This window comes from Gadus macrocephalus, chromosome 13 (assembly GCF_031168955.1).
Source record: "Gadus macrocephalus chromosome 13, ASM3116895v1".
Taxonomy (NCBI): domain Eukaryota; kingdom Metazoa; phylum Chordata; class Actinopteri; order Gadiformes; family Gadidae; genus Gadus; species Gadus macrocephalus.
Window position 1 is genome coordinate 14,783,635 of NC_082394.1, and position 23,745 is coordinate 14,807,379.

Below are 23,745 nucleotides of genomic sequence, written 5' to 3' on the forward strand. Positions count from 1 at the left end.
CATCTCATGTACTGCCTTGCTAGTTTTTGTTTAATTTTGTTTGTTTTTTATCCTTACCTTCTTCTTCTAGTATTATGTACACATGTTTATTAACATGTTATTAGCAATATGTATATATTTATATCCTAGGCAAGGGAGAAATATATATAAACAGCAAACAAATGGCAGTTATTGAAGGAAAAACTTGTACAACATTGCCATCTGGTGGCGAAGTTGGAGTCGAAAGCCATTTATACTGCATAGCTTAGGCCTACTATTTAAACAATGAAACACACATTTCATTTACATTTTCAGGTGTGATTGAATTGAAATTGAATAGCAGCATTCAGAAGAAGTAAAAAAGCCAATGACGCAGATTAAGTAGGCCCCAACAATATATACAACAGAGTCGGCTATTTAACTAAATTCCTAAAACTTCATTACCCATAAGGCCACAGCACGAGGCGCACCAAATGACGCACATTTCAATCGACCTCCACTGCGAAGTACACAGAAGATGACCTACTTGCACACAGTTTGTGTTTAACTCGTAGTCTTGCATTTTAAAGTATGACATTTTTATTCGTACAAGATTTTTAACGTTATATAGGCGTTTATGTCGACCACGTTGTCAAGTTAGCCACTTACGCCCATTGTCAGCATGACAGTTCCAGCTTTGCAAAACACCAGTGTGATTTACAGAAGGATCTTGTCACAATTTCCACAAGATATCAGTTTAGCTTTTGCCTATGGCTCGGGTGTTTTTAAACAACAGGGAACCTCTCAAGGCCAAATGGGGGTAAGCAACTTACATACATAGTATAACTCAGTTTAACCCTTAACCTTGCGTCTCTAGAGCAGACATCACGTTAGGCCATTTAGACTTGCATTCTGTCTTACAAAATGCAAATGCATTCAGGTCACTAGCTAATTTAACTGATGCTCTGTTGTGTTATATTTGTATATAACGGATCATAGGGATGGGATCATCTCGAACTTACTTACTTTGGTCCAGGGTTGCTGAATGACTCGTAATAAACAGGTTAATAATCAAAGGTTTCTCGCTAAACAATTGCATCAATTATATTACATCAATATTATCAAATTCTTCTCTTCATCTACAGAAGAACATGGTGGACTTTGTATTCGCAGTAGACGATCCTGTGACATGGCACACCATGAACCTCTTGCAGAACCGCAAACACTACTCCGTCCTCAAGTTGCTGGGCCCAAGAAAGATCAGCTCCATTCAAAGTGACCACGGGGCAGGAGTGTATTATAACACACTGGTGCCCGTAGATGGAAGGGTAACGCCACTATTCTTTCAGTCGTAAGCTAAAGCATGGCACAGTCTACCATGCAAAAATAGCCAATTTTTATACCTTTACTACAATAACTTTAAGACCTAACATTCTTTTCTATAGCTGTATTCAATTAATATAATTGACCATGCCATTTAAGTTAACACACAATATTCCTGCAAACACCTTGATATTGCTTTAAGTCAATGCTAATATATATATATTTTAATCTTATTTTCTTCCCTCCTACCATCCTCAGGTTATCAAATATGGCGTGATCAGTACAGAGTCTCTAATAGAGGATCTGATGCACTGGAAGACCCTGTACATTGCTGGACGCTTGCATAAACCAGTCAGTAAAGTGTTATAAGACTTTTGATCAATAATGTTCCACTGTGCTTGAAAAATGTAATGAAATAGCATAACAATTAACAATGAGAAACAGTGAATTCTTTATCAAAATTATAAAGATATAAGAAAGTAAGTCTTCTATAAGAAATATAAAAATATTTAGGGGTGGCATGAATCCACCTGTATGGCGGCTGGAGATGAGGGCTATGTGATATGCATGCAGGTGAAGATGCTGGCTCAGAGTGACAATAGCAAGCTGCGTGCTGCTCTGGTGGGCAACCTGAAGAGTGCGGTGACGGCCTCCTTCCTCATGCTGCCCGAGAGTTTCTCAGAAGAAGACCTCTTCCTGCAGATAGCCGGCCTCTCCTATGCTGGTAGGTAGTAAGCAGACATTAAGACACAAATGTGCAATCATCGGACAATCAGGATTTAATGAGAGCATTCCTGATAAAAATGCAATGCTGGTAGTACAAACATGCAAGCACATGTTATTTATTTTTATGGTCAAAGTGATACCACTATAAAGATATCGTTTAATATAGGTGCTCCTTCGTGCCGTACAGTCATCCTTTTAAGTGGTGCCAAAGCAATTTCCTCCTGCATTCCTAGGGGATTTCAGAATGGTGATAGGAGAGGATAAGTCAAAGGTGTCAAATATTGTCCAAGACAACATGCAGCACTTTCGGATCCTGTACACCAACATCCTGCAGGACTGCCCTCAAGTGGTCTATAAGCCTCAACAGGGGAAATTAGAGGTAAGGCCACCTATGAACACATACATTTTTCCATAGCAAGGTTAATGTGTTTTCAGAGACGTCCACCCTGGTCTGCTTGGGAAATTATTTGAAGGAACTTCACGTCCATACGTCCTGCTGTTTGTCTTTGCTCATATTACTCAAACATTGCTGATTTCCTGTCAATTATCTATTTTTTAACATGTACGTGCCAATGCATTCAGGAGGCATTTCCTTTTCACACATTTTTGACAACCGCATCTTGGGTTGTCGGGAAGCGCCGTATATTACAGATGAGTCCACGACATGGGTTCATCAGACAGAAGGCATCTAACAGAGAGCCCCAGAGACACTCGCACACCTCTGTTCCAGGTTCAATGCAAAGCAATAGGATGATGGTTGCTGCTTCCCCCAAGATCTTGGCAGGGCCATAGGCTAGAGTATCACCTGCAGGACATGCCGATTTATGGCTATGGTTGTCGTGAAAGCACCTTGATTGAGGGCCAATGGTTTCTATTGTCTTGTTAGCGGCTGCTGTGTTCAGACTGTGACCTCTTCACCACGGTCATCACTTTTCTTTGAGCTCATTTGAAATGTCTAAAGTGAGACAATCCCGTCTGCTTGTTGCTCCTCTACCATATTACATTTACTCTACCCAAAGAAGACCTTCGTTAGGATCTAATTTATGAATAAAGTAGATTATGAGGTGCAGTTTTGAGATAATTTTGGCGTTATCTGCCCACATGTTTACAGCCGATAGTTTCATGTGTATATTATATTCTACAAGTAGCATGTTGCCGTATGGCACAAGCTGTTTTCTTTGCACTGGTGCTGAACTCTCAGCAGGGTGCGACAGTGGCTTTCTATCAGGCCTTCCTCCACCAGTTCCTGCTTTGAATGTAAGCTGACACACGTATTGTGGGTTTGTGTACTCTCATCTGCCAACAATCCATTCGTGTATGGACATGCATGCTGTAGAAGCGGCGGGTACTCTTTCCAGTTTCCAGGGCTCGTCTTTCTGCCCGTCTTCGTATTCCACTCCTTCAGCCACTCCCCGTGATTCAAAGAGTTGCCTAAGAGAACCCGACCGCAGACGATCTTGAGGCAGAGTTGATGAGAGTGTAGAAAATACTTCTTGGTTGGTGAATTTACCCCAATAACTTGGTTTTGAATAGAGGTTTAGAAGTATTTCAAATAAAGATATATTTACTAAAATCTCAAAGTGTATTGGAAATAGTCATAACTATAAATATATATTTCTGTGTGTATGTGTGTGGATGATGGCTAGTTTAAGCAGTCTTACCTGGCCTGAGTCGGACTGATTTGGCTCTGGGTCTATCTGTTTGCAAACCTGTTTAACATCAATGTGCACATGTTAGACCAGCCATCTCCACACACGCTGGACAATGAATGGAAACATGGAGCACCAGTGTCATGCATCATTGTCTGCAAACTTTACAATAAACTGTCTTTCTACACCGCCACCCTGCATCCCTGTCTCGAGGAGCCCAGTGAAAGTCACTTATGTGGAGTGTGGCAGCCATCTCGTGGCATGTAACATGCACATTGCTACACTATGATTCTCACTTTTCTCATTTCAATGTTAGGAAGAGTTCTCTATAAAGATAAACTTTGATAACATCACAGATTCCCTACATTTACTCCAATAAGAGTAAATCTTGAGTCCACATTTTTCCATGCCACAGTGTGTATTTGCACGCATCTCATCGTCTCACTGGTTGTACATGCAGGTGGACAAGAGCCCTGAGGGCCAGTTTGTCCAGCTGATGACGCTGCCGCGGACGCTCCAGCAGAGGATCACCCGCTTAGTGGACCCGCCCGGGAAGAACCGTGACGTGGAGGAAATCCTGCTGCAGGTGGCCCAGGACCCAGACTGTGGAGCCGTGGTCCAACAAGGTGAGAAGAGAAGGGGAGGGCGTTGGAGTGGAGCCATGGGTGGAAGGGTAGGAAGGAAGATGGATATACACATGGGTAGGGGGCGTGAAGGGGAGGGATAGAGTGAAAGAGCCCTGGTTGACATTGTGCTAAAGTTGAGCCAGGATATCAACTTCTTTTATTTTGTTTTCAAAATAAAGGTGTTGCTAACCAAAAAATACATTAACTCTGCAAATTAACATTGCTAATTTACAACCAAGTCCCTCAAGCTTTCTGCTAATTCCGCTGGCTGCCGGTGGTGAGATTGGTCAAATGTAATGCTGGCGTTCCCTCTTTTGCAGCCATCTCCTCTATTGTGAAAACCTCCAGCATTACGCAGAGTGCCAAAGGCATTGCCACAGCTGGTAAGAAAACAAACTGTCTTCCTTCTGTTTATTTTTTTTAAATATGGCTTTAATATATGGTTGCAAAGTAAATGTGATGTAAGTGGATATAATTGCTAGTCATTGGTTTGAACATTTATACCTTAAATAGCATCATTAATAGAAATCATGGCTCACAATTCTAGAAGTAATGGAAGGAAATAATGGACTATCTTGTTGGCAGTGGGATGAAGAAATCATCTCTCAAATTGAGTTTCATAGTGTTACTAAACCGGAAAATGAGTATTATTAAAATGGCTTCCAGTGTCATAAAGTATTTACTGCCTTGTCCCCACTAATTCCCAGGCATGTGGAAATCGGTGTCGTACAGTGCCAAGAAGCTGCTGAAGATGTGGAGGGGATGGAGGAGGAAGCCCTCTGTCCCACAAGTGTCCTGATCACCCCTCCCCCCGTCGGAGAGGTTGTCTGACCGGCATGTGACTGTGTGCTCTGAGGCAGGATACCACGCCTGCTTTAGTCTTTGTACCTACACCTTTGACCTTCACCTGAACTCCAGTTTGTTGTTCAGGACTCCTATTGGATTACAAAAGATGCAGTTTCAACAGACCTCTCCTGCAAAAGGACTCACTGCCGAAGGAAGACATACTCACAAATCTGGAAGATGTGTGAATACTTATTTATGTTTTTATTTCGTAATTATGAATGATGTTGCCATAGTAAAATGTGGACAATTGCAAAATGAAATTAAAATTATAAACAATATAAACAATTATTGAATATCATATAATTACAATTCTAACTACAATTTACGCTTGAGTTAGTGTATCTTGCTTTTGGATATTCTCCTACCTCTACAACACAAGAACCTAAACATGATTACAATAGAGAGGAGAAAGATGGTCACAGCAGCCAACAGAGTCATCATTACATCTATAGAGTAGTAAGAATACCAGGGCATCCTGTAAGACTCAGTACGAAGGTGGGGTGCACCTTTGTGGCGCATCACATACTCTGTCCAGAAGATGGCATGCTCCAGGGGGGGAATCGGCTGGTCTCTGTGCAGACGGGACAGTCTCTGCATATTGTTTCTGTAACTGTCTTGGTGGAGCACTTCCCCAAGTCCCTGCTCAAAGATGCGACCGTTGACTTCAGACAGTTTGAGGATTTTTCCCGCTCCCCTCTCCTGCAGACGGAGCAGGTTGTCATACTGGTCAAAGAACAGCGGTATGCCCAGCACTGGTACCCCGTAGTATATGGCCTCCTGGACTCCATTGGTTCCTCCGTGAGCCACAAACACCTTGGTCTGAGGGTGGCCCAAGAGGTCCTTCTGGGGCATCCAGTCCACTATCAGTGTGTTGTTGCCCAGAGTGGAGGGACGCTTTCCAATGTTCCGCCAAATCACCTGTTTGAAAAGCAAATTAAGAATGATTACAAACATAGTACTACACTCTCATACTGGTGATACTTGTGGTTATAATGTACAAAAGTAAAATAATGGATCGATGGTGTCTCTAAGCAAACTGAATACAGCGAGCTAGATTTTGTCTTGTGGGGTTGAAGTCGAAATGTTACAGGAATATATCTCGCTGGATGTGTGGTGGTATGCCAGATGTAGAGCACTACACATTCACCATTCAATACAATAAATAAATATCACCTTTTGAGGCATCTTTGCAAAGACGCTGGCGATCTCCTCTGCAACATCATCTGGTAATGCGTTCACTAAAGTACCCAGGGTCATGATGATCACTCCGTGCTCCCCGGCACTCTGAACAAACTCCTCCAGGCCAGGTGGAAGGGGCTGGGCTGGCTTGCACTGGAAGCCCCCTATATAAACTACATTCGGCATCGTGGGTCGGGGAAAGTCAAAGACAAAATCGGACCTGAACAACCAAATGTCTGCTTCCTGGATGAGGGAGATGATGTCACAGCCCCCCTCAATGTACTTGTCACAGATGGCATCGTAACTAGGCCCCACCATGAACCTCTCCTGGAAGACAATGAGGCTGTGAAACAACACGTTCTGGGTCCGCTCTGTGAAGCTCATTTTGTCTGTGAGACCAGAGCCCGGGACGGGGACGTAGGACAGTGGGGACGGAGCTATGGCGAACTGGCCGTCTCCGCTGGTGATCCAACGGACGTTAAGCACCAGAGGTAGTTTGAGATACTTGGCTAGGACAACCCCCGTTGCAAAGGCAGGATCCGTGAGGACCAGGTCATACTGGGCATCAGATAGGCGTTGAACAAGGCTTTCATCGTCAAGGATTCGACCAAGTATATCACAGTTCATTGAATGAGCCTTAGAAATCATTGACATGAACTGCCAGATGAGTTTGAGGTTTGTAAACGCCGATGCTCTTTCTCTCTGTGCCTGATGGAGAAAATGCAATGAAATGAACAATGGAGAAATACATGCTTGCCAGAAATTTAATGTAATGATAATCATATCTTGCTTTTGAAGGTGATTTAAACATGATAATGCCATACGCATGAGCCTGCATAATAATTTCATATTCGAATTTGTAGCAACTTACCTTCATGAAATTGTCCAGATATATTAGAAAAAAGTTTTCCATGGGGGTTTCTACAGGGATGGTGATTGAGGAGTATAACGGGGACTCCTCTCTTATATACCAACTGTCTGATGCTCGTATAACGTCGATGCTGTGTCCTCTTGTGTGGAGTTCCTCGATCACGATCTTCATATTGATCCAGTGACTACCATCCACCGGATATACCAGGACTTTACCTCCATCAGAAGGAGTGGTGAACAGCAGGGGAATCAGAGCAACCGTGAAAAAGATGTGCATTCCAAGGGAAGGCATGGTAGGCGTACCTATTGGAAAAGACAGAATTGCAAGCGTTCTTTTGTTTGAGTTCGGCTTCAATGTTTGAGTAATTATCTAACATTTAGCATGGCCTAGACTTAAGTCACAAATATAATGTAACAAACACCTCAAACAAATCTATATCACTGACACCTGGACCGACCCGGCCGGGAGAACGGTAGATCATCCTAACAGCATCGTAACGTCTGATAAATCAAATAGGCCTAAATAAACAATTGATGAAGAGCGACGTACCCATCAAACGTCTCGTTCTTAACACTTCGGTGAACTAAAAGGATTGTTTCACCTCGACTAATCCTTCCACCGGAGTTCAGGTTCAAACTCCAAACTTTGCACACCCGTGAGCCAGATGTTGTGCAACACATGTAAAATAAGTATTACGGCTTTACGTTTTTGTTCATAACTATTTTGTAACCTACGACATGTGCCTGCCCGGGCTGCCTTAGGGACAGCTCAACACAAACACAAAGAAGCTTGAAATCACTGCCAAGACGAAAACATTGAATAACTTTGTTATGCTCTGCATTTTGCACCTTTACATTTATGCTGTGTATTTTATGAGCGTTCATTTTGCTTATTCAATGCTGTAGCCTATGGTACACAAACATTTACACTGCAGTCCATTAGGCAGATAATTTTCAGCAAAAATATTTCTTCTTGATCTTTTTAGAGCGCGATCATCTGCTAATTTACGTTTTTAAAAAGAATCGTGGGCAACTAATTACTGAACTAATAAAATTTCATGGTTCAGGAAAGGTAAAAAATAATAGTCATATAGCAGTAGGCCTAAGCCTACTAAAACCTCGCCTAATTTAATGGTATTTAGTTTTGAATATGTAGTCAAGATGCTAGTGTAGCAACTAGGGTGTATAGCATGTTAAGATATTACGCCGCCCGCCCGCCATGCATTGCTAAGAAATCCCCATCTAACAGTGGTAACACTAACCACCGATGTATCCGATGCAACGAAGATTTATCCTAATTTATGCTGATATCATTCCTCCTCTCTCGACCAATGAACGCTCCTTACTTTCACCACCTGCCAGGAACAAAATTCCATCATTCCAGGCATTTTTACCCCCCTTGCTCGCTTACAACCAAAGTCTTTGTACCTACACCTTTGACCTTCACCTGAACTCCAGTTTGTTGTTATGGACTCCTATGCGATTACAAAAGAGGCAGTTGCAACAGACATATCCTGCGAAAGGTCTATCTGCCGAAGAAAGACGTACTCACAAATGTGGAAAATGTGTTTTTATTTATGTTTTTATTTCGTAATCATGAATTTTGTTGCCGTAGTAAAATGTGGACAACTGCAAAATACAATTTTAATTATATATAATATAAAAAATTATTGAATATTATGTAATTACAATTCAAGCTACAATTTACACTTGAGTTAGTGTATTTTGCTTTTGGATATTCTCCTACCTCTACAGCACAAGAACCTAAACATGATTACAATAGAGAGGAGAAAGATGGTCACAGCAGCCGACAGAGTCATCATTACATCTATAGAGTAGTAAGAATACCAGGGCATCCTGTAAGACTCAGTACGAAGGTGGGGTGCACCTTTGTGGCGCATCACATACTCTGTCCAGAAGATGGCATGCTCCAGGGGGGGAATCGGCTGGTCTCTGTGCAGACGGGACAGTCTCTGCATATTGTTTCTGTAACTGTCTTGGTGGAGCACTTCCCCAAGTCCCTGCTCAAAGGTGCGACCGTTGACTTCAGCCAGTTTGAGGATTTTTCCCGCTCCCCTCTCCTGCAGACGGAGCAGGTTGTCATACTGGTCAAAGAACAGCGGTATGCCCAGCACTGGTACCCCGTAGTATATGGCCTCCTGGACTCCATTGGTTCCTCCGTGAGCCACAAACACCTTGGTCTGAGGGTGGCCCAAGAGGTCCTTCTGGGGCATCCAGTCCACTATCAGTGTGTTGTTGCCCAGAGTGGAGGGACGCTTTCCAATGTTCCGCCAAATCACCTGTTTGAAAAGCAAATTAAGAATGATTACAAACATAGTACTACACTCTCATACTGGTGATACTTGTGGTTATAATGTACAAAAGTAAAATAATGGATCGATGGTGTCTCTAAGCAAACTGAATACAGCGAGCTAGATTTTGTCTTGTGGGGTTGAAGTCGAAATGTTACAGGAATATATCTCGCTGGATGTGTGGTGGTATGCCAGATGTAGAGCACTACACATTCACCATTCAATACAATAAATAAATATCACCTTTTGAGGCATCTTTGCAAAGACGCTGGCGATCTCCTCTGCAACATCATCTGGTAATGCGTTCACTAAAGTACCCAGGGTCATGATGATCACTCCGTGCTCCCCGGCACTCTGAACAAACTCCTCCAGGCCAGGTGGAAGGGGCTGGGCTGGCTTGCACTGGAAGCCCCCTATATAAACTACATTCGGCATCGTGGGTCGGGGAAAGTCAAAGACAAAATCGGACCTGAACAACCAAATGTCTGCATCCTGGATGAGGGAGATGATGTCACAGCCCCCCTCAATGTACTTGTCACAGATGGCATCGTAACTAGGCCCCACCATGAACCTCTCCTGGAAGACAATGAGGCTGTGAAACAACACGTTCTGGGTCCGCTCTGTGAAGCTCATTTTGTCTGTGAGACCAGAGCCCGGGACGGGGACGTAGGACAGTGGGGACGGAGCTATGGCGAACTGGCCGTCTCCGCTGGTGATCCAACGGACGTTAAGCACCAGAGGTAGTTTGAGATACTTGGCTAGGACAACCCCCGTTGCAATGGCAGGATCGGTGAGGACCAGGTCATACTGGGCATCAGATAAGCGTTGAACAAGGCTTTCATCGTCAAGGATTTGACCAAGCATATCACAGTTTACTGAATGAGCCTTAGAAATCATTGACATGAACTGCGAGGTGAGTTTGAGGAATGTAAACGCAGATGCTCTTTCTCTCTGTGCCTGATGGAGAAAATGCAATGAAATGAACATTGGAGAAATACATACATGCCAGCAATTACATGTATTGATGCTCATAAGTTAATGAAATTACATATAAACATCTTGCTCATGAAGATGATTCAAACATGATAATGCCATACGCATGAGTCTGCACAGAGGCGTCGTCAGCCCCTTTTTACTGGGGCACGTGCCCCAGTAAAAGTCTCCAGTGCCCCAGTAAAATTCCATTGATCATTATTGAATTCATCTGCAGAAGCGCCGCTCTCGCTATGGAATCGGCAGGATTCATCAAGTGCATCTCCTGCTGCCTCGGGAGTCTTCAGTCGAGCCTGCCTCTTACCAGCCAATCAAAAAACGAAAGGGGCTACATAAAAGCCAATCAGAAAATAGCCCTATTGTATCTGGGTAAGATTTAACGCAACAACCAATGAAAAAAATCAGTTATTTACGGATTCGTCCACGTGACTCTTCTGAAAGTGTGTAAAGTATGACCAAGTGTTTCTTTCTGTTCAATAGTCTAGATAGAACTTTATCAATCCCCTGTAGGAGAAATTTGTTAATAAAACAATAATGGTAAAAAAAATAAGGAATCTCCCACTTCCGGCTTCCATGAAAGAGAACCATACTAATTCACACAATAGCGTTGATGCAAATCTAGCATTAAAGGTTAATTTAAGGAAGTTTTCTCCAGTCACGCTGAAACTAGTTTGCTAGTAGTAGCGCTTTAATTTGCAGTGTAAGAGAATTCTGGGAAATCTGAATGCTGACAAAATTCTCAGAATTCTGACACTGCAATTTATTTGCACGCTACGACTAGTGAACTACTTAAAAAAAAAAACTCGACACTGCGACCAGGCGACAAATGACTGGTGAGAACCTTCTTAAATGAAGAGTTCAGAGTTTATTAGCCTATTCGATTTCTGAATTAAAATTCTTGTGATGAATAATCTACATTTGTACAGTCGATGTGCAGCACTTTAATTCCCGTCAACTATGTTTTCTAACACCAGCATTTCCACAACTATGCTCATGTTCGTGACTGCTATACAAAACCATTTATAGTGCATCTATTTTTCTGCTGGGTAGTGATAGTCGCCCTAAATGCAGCTTTAATTTGGGCTCTGATTCTGAATAAATGCCGCTGCTGAACTGTGTGAATAAATAAAGGGAACTGAAATCGAAAGAAGACACGTGGTTTTGATGTACCGTGAATTCCAGCTGAAAGTGGAACATTGCTGCCATCAGGGGAAATTAATGTAACCTAGGCATATTGTAAGTAGCTTTCAATTCCTTGTTTTTTTGTTGATCATGTTTCGTTGGAAACCACGGGAGCTGGAAAAAGCCCAGAGTAACTCATCTCCTTTTTTAACGTTACAACAAATTCACAACTTGTTTGACACAAACAATGACAACTTGATTGCTGTTAAAGAATGTTGCCCACATAATTAGCACCAGTTTTCAATACTGAGCGTCTGTAGCCTGTAGTTTTATAGCACACACACACACACACACACACACACGATAATTCAGATCATTGCACTCACAATTCCTGTAAACAGTTGTAGTTGTGAGCGATCTTTCAGTGTGTCGAGAAGGCTCCACACCTGGCTTAGGTCAACCATGGGGCAAGGAAGGCTTCACCAACTTTCTCTTTTGTCCATTGAAAAGGAGCAACCATGCAAAGTGAGTCAAAGCCACGTTATTGACCGCTTTGCCACCATGAAGGCGCGGCGATACAGCTTAATAGTGAAAAAATTATCATTTACAAAGGCTCTATGCAGTAGTGTATGGCCTTATTTAGTTTAATTTAAGAGCTTTGATGGTTCTATAACATTTTCCAGGTTGATTCCAGGATGAAGTCAGAAATTCTATTAGTTTTAAACCTTGTTTCTTGCCTTTTTAGTACATGTCGTTCTGGCAAAATTATGCTGTTTCCACACAGCTTCTAAATAAATATAGATGTGTAGACTTCTCCTGATAAAGAGGTGAAGGTCATAAAGAGACTTTTTGTTTATTTGTCAGTTACCTTATTTGTAAATCTTTGAGATGTGTATGTGTTTAAATAAATATAATTGTACGGTACTCATGAATCCATCTTTGCGTCTTTACCTTTACCAGTGCTTTAATATAGCCTACAGTATGACAGTGACAACAATTTTGAAGCTCGTACATACCCTTCTGTATCCATATATTTCATATTGTGCACACGTTAAAAAAAAAAATGTTGGCAGTTGGGGGCCTGTGCCCCAGTAAAACTCTAGGTCTAGCAACGCCCCCGGTAATCATTTCAAATTCAAATTTGTATTAACCTACCTTCATGTATTTCTCCAGATATATTAGAAAAAAGTTTTCCATGGGGGCTTCTACAGGGATGGTGATCGAGGAGTATAACGGGGACTCCTCTCTTATATACCAACTGTCTGATGCTCGTATAACGTCGATGCTGTGTCCTCTTGCGTGGAGTTCCTCGATCACGATCTTCATATTGATCCAGTGACTACCATCCACCGGATATACCAGGACTTTACCTCCATCAGAAGGAGCGGTGAACAGCAGGGGAATCAGAGCAACCGTGAAAAAGATGTGATTTCCAAGGGAAGGCATGGTAGGCGTACCTATTGGAAAAGACAGAATTGCAAGCCGTCTTTTGTTTGAGTTAAACGTGAATGTTTAAGTAACTGTCGGACATTTAGCTTGGCCTAGCCCAATGTCACAAGTATGTAGCAAAAATAGATATCACGGCCACCTGGACCAACCCTGCCGGGAGAACAGTAGTTCATCCTAACATCATCGTCTGATAAATCAAATAAATAAACAATTGATGAAGAGCGACATACCCATCAAACTTCTCGCACTTAATACTTCGGTGAACTAACAGGGTTTCACCTAGATCAGTCCTTCCACCGGAGTTCAGGTTCAAACTCCAAACTTTGCACACCGTGGGCCAGATGTTGTGCAACCCTTGTGTAACATGAGAATTATGGCTTGACGTTTTTGTTCATGGCTATTTTGTACGGCCTTTTCCTGCCCGGGCTGCCTTAGGGACAGTTAAACACAAACCCAAAGAAGATTGAAATCACTGCCAAGATGAAAACATTGAGTAACTTTGCTATGCTCTGCATTTTACAGCCTACCATTTATGCGGTGCATTTTATGAATGGGCTTTTAGCAAATTCAATGCAGTAGCTTATGCTACACATACATTGCAGTTCATTAGGCAGATCATTTTCGGCAAAAATATTTCTTCTTGATCTTTATAGAGCAAAAAGTTCTTTAAAAATGATATCCCACTCTCTCACTCTCACTTTATAGAAAAAAACTCAAGGGCAACTAATAATTTAATGAATAAGGTTTCATGCTTCATGAAAGTTAAAACAAATATAGTCATAAAGCATTGTTGATTATATTGGTTAAAGGGAAATTAAAGAGATTGACGGAATTCCAGGTATGTTAGTTTCACTTCAGATATAAGTAGGCCTACGCCTGTAAACCTCACCTAATTTAATCAAGATGGTATTTCGTTTTGAATATGTAGTTAAGATGTTAGGGTAGCAACTAGGGCGTAAGCCTATAACATGTAGGGCCTACATAGATATTACGCCGCTCTGCGCATTGATAAGAAATCCGTATCTGACAGTGGTAACCTCCTAAGGATGTGATGCAATGAAGAATTATCATAATTTATGCTGATATCATTCCTCCTCTCTCGACCAATGAACGCTCCTTACTTTCACCACCTGCCAGGAACAGAATTCCATCATTCCAGGCATTTTTACCCCCCTTCCTCGCTTACAACCAAGTTTGTCCCGACAAACGAGACGAGCTGCCATTGTTTTTTTTGTAGTCGGTAGGCTCTGGAGACTCCTGCCTTTGTTATTTTGTGTTTGTTGCGCGTCTGTGTGGACCTACTACGGGATTCTTTGTGTTTTCCTTTTTTTTTGTTGTGAGTAGTGATACAACCGAAGGTTCCAAAGTGGCGCTTAAAGTGAGTATCTCTCCTCGTAGCGCAACAACAGAGGGCTCGTTACATTGAAACTACTGTTCTGTGTTGACGTGCAGGAGCACGAGAGTTTCACGCTGCTCGCGCCTCGGAGTTGTCTCGACTGGCAGTGTCGTCTCTTCTCAACTTTACGTAGTGAAAATGAGCTGGCATTGAACAATTAAACTAACGTTTTTTATGATACGCCCTGTTATGTAAAGATGTTTGTGGGAGTTGTATGCACGATCTGTTTCATTAGTAACGAGTAATATTTGTAAACAATACTACTACTCAAGCTTTTCTGAAACATGTTTTTTTTATCGAAGATGTCTATTATCATTCCATTAGTCTTTGCGCCATATAGCCTACTGAACAACATTGGCCGAAGAAAATGTCAAAAACATGTTTGAAACTTCTAGGGTTAACATATCGCAACGAATTTACATTGAGTCTTGCAAAAGTCATTATGCTGAGCGGAATGAGATTGTGGCATCTTGGGAATGTTCAAAGTGGAGCGAACAGGGAGACGGCGGTGAAGCGCGCTGGAGCTTTTTGGTGAAGAATTCCACTCATAGCATAGTGCTTTCCACGCAGCCTTTATAGTAAACCATTAGTTCCCTACAGGCGACATAGATACACGTGATACCTTCTAAATCATGTTTACTGAGTCATTTAGAGTGTAGATCATTTGAACTGTAGACATAGTTAATGCTTTAAAACATGTCAACAACTACGTCAACAACCTAGTTGTGGGCCGAACGTGCTGCTTATTTTTCCGCATTATATTGTCGCCCACAGGGAGCCGAGTATGGAGACGCCATTGGATGTTCTGTCAAGAGCAGCATCACTAATTCATGCAGATGACGAGAAACGTAAGTTGAGCAGTAGGCCTATTACCACTTAATTGTACTTGTTTTCTGTTCACCTTGCAATGTTTATAGGATAAATAAGTGTAGAGAGAGCAGAGAATGAGTTGTGATTTGTTCCAGTAGGTATTGCCTTACATGTCTCTCACCCATGCATGCAGTCTGGGCTAATTAACATCACATTTGTGTTATAACACCCTTGTTTCATACACATGAAGAACAAAATTATTTTTTGTCCCCTTGGTTACATCCTCCTCTGTCAGTCCACAATAGGCATCTTTGTACTGAGCCGGCTTGGAATACAGTACATAGGCAAATAAGGATGACAACACTCAACTCCCAGTGCCCTTTTAAACAACCTCCACTGACTTAACTCTAGTGGTGGGGACTGACTAACTTTCGCTCAACATGTGGTCCGTCTTTATTTGTCCTCCATTTCAATATTTCTAATCATGTCTGAAAGTTATGGCATTACTGCAAAGAAACATAAATTCTTTCCAAGATTACTATTAGAAAAAACTGCTGCAAATCCGTCTTAGCAGAGCTCTGCTTAGTCAGCAGACCCAGAGCAGTGTTGATTCTACGTCGACTTTTTTCAAATGCAATTTTCACAAACTCTGAATTGTATTGTGCTTCCCAATGACTCCATTGCTCACTGAAAGTTCAGCCTGCTTGATTATCTTGGATATTAAAAAGCATTTAGTCAAGGCTGCTGGAGGCCTCTTGTGTAAATCATTGTGTAAAGGTAAATCTAGTGGAACCAAGCAGAGGAGCGGGTCTGGTGGAAATATCCTATGGAAAAGGTGATTTTCTTATCAAATGTATTTTTCTCCTATATACATTTTCTAACATATAGTCTATATAGAATGTGCATATTAACACTAGCATGTTTCAAATTAAAGGATAGATTTAAGTAAAATACAATTTGAAGCATCTCTCCTTTGTTGACCTAATGAAATATTGGTGGTGACACTTTGAAAGAGTTCCAACTGTCATTTTCCACAATTTTTTCTCAATGGTCCCATAATGCAGTGCTTTATGTGAGCTGAATGTAAGCTGCCTTGCAATTCTTGAGTAAAAGGAGGAGGAGGGAAGCTTTCACCTCCTCCTCCCTCTCTCCCCTGTGGTGTCATTGTTTTTTGCTTCTGCGCTGATGTCACTTTGTGTTGTGGGTTGTGCATGGTTTCTTTGTCAAAAAACAATGCACTCGACCTGTTTCTATAATGGCGTGGGGGAACAAAAACAAGCAATGAGCCGACCAGCATACAAAGACGTGTTAAAGGGACCAACAGCTCAAGTAACTATCCCGTTAGCACAGGTCAGCGGTCGGGTTAAATAGCCAACATTGACTTGCATTACATTACATACTTACTTTACTCTCATCTATGAAATAACACATGGAGCTGAGTCAGATTGGGCGTCTTCCTCAATTGCAGTTTAAGACAGACTTTCTAAATAGCTATGCAGTGCTTCATGCCAAAGCACTTAACCAACTGGAGGGGCTGGGGCCTGTTGGGGCAAGTGGTTAGGGTTAACCCTAACCCTAACCCTTACCCTAACCCTAACCCTTACCCCAGTTTCATCAGGAAGTACACTGACAACCCATCACTAGTTCATAGGTTGCAATTGTATTCCATTTGCACTCTAGGGTCAAAATATTTTCACTAGTTATTTAATATAAATTGTAATGTTTTATTTATTTAAAGTGCTTGGATAATTCAGTAGGAGTTATAGAAGAGGATTTATCTAAAATGGTTATTTTTAAAGAACTTTTGTTTAGGAGCAACAATGAAGCACCATATAGGCCATTTTTTTCTACAGGAACCACAACAAAAGAGCAAACTGGTGCCAGGAAAGAGAGGTGCAGCTCCAGCTTTTTCTGTTGCTGTATAGAACACAACAATACTTCCTGCTTGTTTCTCTCTCTCTCTCTCTCTCTCTCTCTCTCTCTCTCTCTCTCTCTCTCTCTCTCTCTCTCTCTCTCTCTCACTCTCACTCTCTCTCTCTCTCTCTCTCACTCTCACTCTCACTCTCACTCTCCCGAAGTCGCTCTCTCTCTCAAACCTCTTTTGTAGCTAAAGTTTCCATTGTTTTGTTCAAACATCTTAGGTCTTTTCCTAGCTCTTCCTAGTGTTTTGTCTAAAGAAGGTGGTAGGCCTTATAGCCCAAAAGTATGGCTGGACTGCAAGCCAGGTATTTAGCATAGCCTAGCTGGGCTATGCAACCTTCCTCTTTACGTTTGAGGTAATTTATGTTTGTCATACTGTGTGCCTTACTGCTCTCTTGGTAAGTTCTCCCTTAGTTTGGTCTCAATGGGCAATCCTGATTATATACAAATATATATAAAGCTCAAAGATCAAGGGGAGGGTGCCAGTATTGAGAAGGAGAAGTAGGATCGTTCTCCCAGCTGTTGGTTGTGATCTGTCTGTCCATGCCTTCGGCGTGACATTTCTTAGGTGGTGCGTGGCCTGAGTGACAAGTGACAGATGGAGGGAAGGGAGCCATTATAGTCAAATTATCTTGGGGAGCTTGTTCTCAAGAATCAAGAATACGGAAAAACAAAGAATTGGCCAGGCTCTGTTGGTTACCTGTGAAATTGTCTGGTTTAATTAATTTCTTTAATCGTAGTGATTGGGCTGCTGACTTGAATAGGCTAACATTAGTTCCTACTGTACGTGTACTATTGTGGGTGTCATGTTGTCACAAAATTAGAATTCAGGCTTTTTTTGATGAATAGGTAAAGCTCCCTCATTCAATTATTCCATGTTGGGAATTTTGGGTTAGTAGGAGGACTTTTCTTTTGAATCCGTTTGCATTCAAGTGTGAGAAAGTGAGATTAGCGAAATTTGATCAATTAATGAATACATGTCTCTCTATACATGATTAATCTCACTCTTGTCAGTGCCGCTTATGCAGGGTTCATTGGTCATTTTGACAATGGATGGCAGTTAGGGTTGAATGATGTCATGCTCAGTAAATCAGGCTTGACTTATTGTCTTTTATACGGGCGGCACAGTCTACTGCAGAACAATCTCTGTCCTTATCTGTTATGGCTTTATAGCTCTAGTGTTCTCACTCTTCCAGGGTTAAAGTGTCGTGAAATTGTTAGCACTGCAGAAGACGCACTTTCAAACATACACAAATGTTTGAATCCAGGGCAGATGACCTGTGACTAAAACACTGCCCACACTGCAAGGCAGGGCATCTCTCCGATTTTCTTTCTCCAGCCACCCCTGTCTTTCTCTGACCGGCCTCTTGACCTCTACACCCTCTAGTAGGCACACACACACACACACACACACACACACACACACACACACACACACACACACACACACACACACACACACACACACACACACACACACACACACACACACACACACACACTTACTTATTTTGCTTATCATGGTTCAGCAGGCAGTCATTAAGAGCTGAGATAAGGAGGTAAAATGGGGTCACAGAGGTCAGAGGTTAAGGTTTTGAGGTCACAGCGCTTGGTAAAAGGGCCTCGTTTTTTGCAGAATTAGAGCAGGGAATTTGCTGACGGAAAATATCCAAAAGCCTGTTCAGCCTGTCTCGTTTCAAGGTTCAAATGCACTTTGGCATATGCTTAGTGCTGTTTGATTTACCATAACAGTGGCAAATTCAGTAATTGGTGTGTGCAGTGCTTTCACACTTCATTCTGATAGACTCTGTGGTAGCTAATGCTGAAATAAAGATTGGTTCTTAAATTAAGGCCTTTACATCATTAATTACACCATCGCCATAAGACTACAGCACTGCTTAAACACAAGGGCGCCAGAGTAAATGGAATGGGTTGTATTCTACTATGTCTTCTAGTAAATATCAAGTATTATTGTTAAGTAGTGAAAAAAGAGTTATAGTTTGTGTCTTGGAACTATAAAATAAATGAAATGCCACGTATATGGCTAGCTTTTTCAATACCAACTTGTTCTGTTGGAAGGAGTCTTCTCTCCACTGCATGCTAGCAACATCCACTTGGCATTCCTCTCTCTATTTTTCTATAGTTACGAAGATAAATATTTCTGCAATGCAAAGGGATATTCTTTCTAGCCTTGAAATGCACCTTAAATACACAAAGGCACGTTCAAGATATCATTGTTTTCAGTGGTTTTTTAACAGGTTTCAGACTACATAATAATAATAGTTATAAACATATAAATAATAATAACACATTTACATAGCACTTTTTCCTCACACTCAAGAAACGGTTCGAAAATTGAAAAAAAAAATTATAGATATAAGCACAATAAACAAACATACATACAGAGGGGCAGTGGACTGGTATTGGTCGGGGAGTAGTGTTTTGTTTAGCCTGAAGATTTCTTTTTAAACAGGCTTTAAAGATGGCAAGGCTGATAATTTAATACAAATACAGATACAAATGCTTATCCTCCCATATAATGGCACCCTGCATCTACATTTCATCACAACAAGACAGTTGGGATTCTAAATTCATTCTACTTTTTATAAAACTATAGAAAATGTATATTAAATTATGCAATTATCTTCATACAAAATGTATTTTACATGCACTACATTGTGCATCATAATGAACGATGCAGCATTTTTTCCATCTTTGAAATCAGAAGGTCACATTTTTCCCATGCAGATAAATGGAGAGATGTTTTGTGATAAGTGAAGGTTTCAGTATCTCACTCTAGGACCAATACCCCGAAACTGATGCGTTGGAGTAAATATAGTTGTGGCACTTGGTCTGTTTTCATCGAGTAACTACTTGCACAATGGTTTAGCATGACTGGGTCTTTGGATCGAGTTTCAACCCAAGGTCCATTCTGAGAATGAGAAGGAAGAAGGAGCCTACCGGAGACGTTGTGATTTCAGCACATAATAACCGCAGACCTCTCAGACCCCCAAGCCTTTGGGAGGTTTCCAATATCTGACCATGTGGCGCTCATGTCGACACGCACACTTACACGCACACACACACACACACACACACACACACACACACACACACACACACACACACACACACACACACACACACACACACACACACACACACACACACACACACACACACACACACACATTATACTACACTACACTACACAATACAAAGACACACACACACATCATATACTACACTACACCAAACTACACTGCACTACACAATACAAAGACACACACACACACACACACACACACACACACACACACACACACACACACACACACACACACACACACACACACACACATACACATACACATACACATACACACACATACACTACACCACCCTACACTACACAATACAAAGGTGGGAAAAGACAATACAGATGCCCAGCTTCTTCAGAATGACTCGCTTTGCTTTGTTTACATGCAACTTGATATTTCCCCTTGTACTGTGCGTGCATTGGGGATCCTTCACCACACTTCTCCATACACTCACCCTTGTTAATCCACCAAGAGTGTCGGTTGCTGTGGTGTTATCCTGACTCTGTTGAAAATGATTGTTTATGTTACAGTATTTATTAAAGAAAAGCACACTTTGCTTCAGGATGTTGGGATACAGATTTGGGTAATTTCACAGAATGGCCCAGTTTCCCATAGGTGGCATAACAGGGTAAACACAATAATGAATATAGAAACAAAATATAAACTGAAAATGTACTTCATTATAAACATGAATTATGTTAAATTTCATTACATGTAAAGTAACTTCAATGATGGTGCAAGTTGCAAATTTCCTTGTGTTTAAGGTTGTCATCAGCAAAAGCACGAGCATGCAAGGAAGTGAGGTCATCATGACATCAATGAGGATAACCTGTGCCCACCTCATTTACAACTGATATCATTGACACCTCATTCGCTTATCAAAATATATAGGGCAAGAAGAAAAGTTAGACCAGGAGAGGGAAAACATTTTGACTGTAATTTGTTGTTTGAATATGCTCATGTTCGTTATTAGCCTGGTAGAATGCGTCTGTACACTGCAGCGTATAAAATAATAACACATGACTCACCGCCAATCCTTTGTGTTGTTATAGAGACACACCTTCTCCCTGGAGAAGCCTGGACCTGTTTAAAAAATCAAAACACAAATCTCTCTCTCTCCCCTCGTTCACTCTGCCTATCTCTCACCTTCTCTCACAGCCTTAACTCCAAAACTCTTGTAGACTGTGAAAACCCTATTAGCCCTGTTTTATTAACAACAGTGGGCTGTACTTTCACTAACAACTTATCCCTAGGGAGCAAAGGGGGTGAAATATCAGAAGCCTGTTGCATAACAATCAAAAAATGAGCCCTACTTCAAGGATAGAAGTTGCACCTCTATGTCGGAAACCAAATTAATCGACTGTGTATCCAACATATTGTGAAGTAAATGCAATGTTAAGAAGAGCTACTATTTGTAAGTCAAAATGCATGGATATTAATCAAGAAATAATATGCAGATAATCTCACCATTACCTCTTAATCTGTTCCTATTGTTTTCTTCAGTCACTTCTAAAATCGAAGTGGATTTTAGATTGACAGCTTTAGGTTCGTCCCTGTGAAAGGGCAGTTGATTTGAGGCCAGCTGCAGTAAGCAGCAGTTGCCCGGTGAATAGGCACTCTGTTTGCACACAGGCTTGCAGTGTGTGAAACTAGAGACAATAGTGGCTCTCCAATGAGACAAGAAACATGTTCCTTGTGTTGTCGTGAGAGAGGTCTCCCGGGCTGGAGGGAGAGGGCGTTCAGTGTGCTTGTTTGTGCGGTGTGTGTAGGTATGTTGGTGTGTGTGTGTGCGTGTGTGTTCAGGTTAGGTAGGAGATTAGGGCATTAGTACTGGCGTGCGTGTCTGTGTGCAAGTGTGTAAAATGGGAAGGGTGAGTGGTTGGGACAATTGCGTGTGTAGACATGTGTGTGTGCTTTTCAAAGTGGGTTCATTTGTTTGTATTTGTGTGCATGTCTGTGATTGTTTTTGACCTGTACACTGTGTTTGTTTGCGTTTGAGCAATTTTTGAGAACATTTATTCCTCAAAAAACTAAGTAGCGTGCAGGTGCTTAACGTAGGTTGCACATCTTAATTGCACATGGTGTAAGTCTATTACTACTATTTGTTATCAGGCACTACAATTAAACAGCTTCAAATATTTAATTCAAATTATATTACTTTCTGACAAACTCTAACACACCAAATTCTATTGATGGATATAAATCTGATGTTTGGAATTTTCCGCTACACCTGGAACTTGGTATTCCTTGTGCAACAGTGCTGACATTCAGCGATGGGCTCATCGCTGAAGGCCTGGGCCTCTGGCCCAGGCCCCTGGCCCAGGCCCCTGGCCCAGGCCTCTGGCCCGGTGTGCTGTAGATTGAGTTTGGTGGACTGGAGACCATGCAGTTTATGATCAGGGCGCTCCATGCAAACACATGGGGAACATATGCTGGATGCTAGAGATGCTACGCTCAGCGGCCGCAGCTGTGCCCATCGACTGAACACACAGGACAGTTATTGTCCCATCCGGAATGTGGTCGGAATTCTCTCTCTCTCCACTCTATTATATTCTCTCTCTCTCCACTCTCTTATTCTCTCTCTCTCTCTCTCTCTCTCTCTCTCTCTCTCTCTCTCTCTCTCTCTCTCTCTCTCTCTCTCTCTCTCTCTCTCTCTCTCTCTCTCTCTCTCTCTCTCTCTCTCTCTCTCTCTCTCTCTCTCTCTCTCTCTCTCTCTCTCTCTCTCACTCTCTCTCTCCTGTGACACTTCGACATTAAAGACCTAGGCGACAGGCATGCCCATGGCACATTGTGTCAGAAATTAGGACTGTCATCTGTTTGCTTCATACATAAATATAAATGTTTTGGGCTTTAATTGATCCAATTAGTAATCTGTTTATTGCTCTACAGATCCAACCGTGAGTATACAGACTGCCTCACTCGCTGTGTGTAACCCTACTCTGGCACCAGGGGGCAGGATCATACCACTCTGAAGCATGATTGCTCATACAAACTTGTGTTTGTAACGGATAAGCACCATTATCTGCTAGCACGTTAATGTGTAACAGTACAATAACGTCTATTCAATTATATCAAATTGCATCCTATTCTATTTAGCCTACGCTAGTCGATGTTTCGCTGCCACAACTGGGCTTACTTTCTGAATGACTAGAGCTTTAGAATAGTTGTTATAGTTTGTAAATACTTTATTTAAGTAGAAAACATAAAGAATAGTATATAGTTGTTCCTCTTTATCCCCCCCTCCCCCCTTTCCGTCCATTTAATTTTAACATTCGTCCCTCTCCCGATGCTCCCCCCTCCCCTACCCTACCCTCCCCTCCCAACACTCTTTTTCCCTCTGCACGTTATTATGCTTAGTTTTGTTTTGTTTTTCTAGCCCCTTCAACTGTGCGCTCTCTCTATCAGCCCTCCCCCTCCCCGCGGTCCGCAATAGCCGCTCTCCCCGTGTGAGTGTGATTCGTTCGG

At 41.8% G+C, this 23,745-nt stretch overlaps 3 protein-coding genes across 8 annotated transcripts; 1 reads left to right on the forward strand and 2 right to left on the reverse strand.

The window, feature by feature from the left end:
* Window positions 1-428: 428 nt before the first annotated feature.
* On the forward strand, window positions 429-5,413 carry tamm41 (TAM41 mitochondrial translocator assembly and maintenance homolog). 3 transcript variants are annotated; one of them, XM_060069531.1, is made up of 9 exons: window positions 443-778; window positions 1,104-1,286; window positions 1,540-1,632; window positions 1,855-2,005; window positions 2,241-2,386; window positions 4,117-4,282; window positions 4,603-4,665; window positions 4,990-5,104; window positions 5,213-5,413. In XM_060069531.1, the coding sequence occupies exons 1-8, from the start codon at window positions 641-643 to the stop codon at window positions 5,079-5,081; spliced, it is 1,032 nt and encodes a 343-aa protein (XP_059925514.1). In that variant the 5' UTR covers window positions 443-640; the 3' UTR covers window positions 5,082-5,104; window positions 5,213-5,413. The 3 variants fall into 3 exon arrangements, with proteins under 3 accessions (XP_059925515.1, XP_059925513.1, XP_059925514.1); XM_060069532.1 differs by having other exon boundaries at window positions 429-547; window positions 4,990-5,413; XM_060069530.1 differs by having other exon boundaries at window positions 442-778; window positions 4,990-5,413.
* A 48-nt stretch (window positions 5,414-5,461) lies between these two features.
* LOC132470708 (UDP-glucuronosyltransferase 1A5-like) lies at window positions 5,462-13,378 on the reverse strand. Of its 3 annotated transcripts, none has more exons than XM_060069526.1 (4): window positions 13,274-13,378; window positions 7,179-7,476; window positions 6,302-7,015; window positions 5,462-6,046 (listed from the first exon to the last, which is right to left on the reverse strand). In XM_060069526.1, exons 1-4 carry the CDS (start codon window positions 13,285-13,287, stop codon window positions 5,462-5,464), a joined length of 1,611 nt encoding a protein of 536 aa, XP_059925509.1. In that variant the 5' UTR covers window positions 13,288-13,378. The 3 variants fall into 3 exon arrangements, with proteins under 3 accessions (XP_059925509.1, XP_059925510.1, XP_059925507.1); XM_060069527.1 differs by lacking the exon at window positions 13,274-13,378 and adding an exon at window positions 7,728-7,869 and having other exon boundaries at window positions 7,179-7,480; XM_060069524.1 differs by lacking the exon at window positions 13,274-13,378 and adding an exon at window positions 7,718-7,789.
* LOC132470707 (UDP-glucuronosyltransferase 1A5-like) lies at window positions 8,733-13,402 on the reverse strand. Of its 2 annotated transcripts, none has more exons than XM_060069522.1 (4): window positions 13,274-13,402; window positions 12,760-13,057; window positions 9,733-10,446; window positions 8,733-9,477 (listed from the first exon to the last, which is right to left on the reverse strand). In XM_060069522.1, exons 1-4 carry the CDS (start codon window positions 13,285-13,287, stop codon window positions 8,893-8,895), a joined length of 1,611 nt encoding a protein of 536 aa, XP_059925505.1. In that variant the 5' UTR covers window positions 13,288-13,402; the 3' UTR covers window positions 8,733-8,892. The 2 variants fall into 2 exon arrangements, with proteins under 2 accessions (XP_059925505.1, XP_059925506.1); XM_060069523.1 differs by having other exon boundaries at window positions 12,760-13,061; window positions 13,284-13,378.
* Window positions 13,403-23,745: the final 10,343 nt, after the last annotated feature.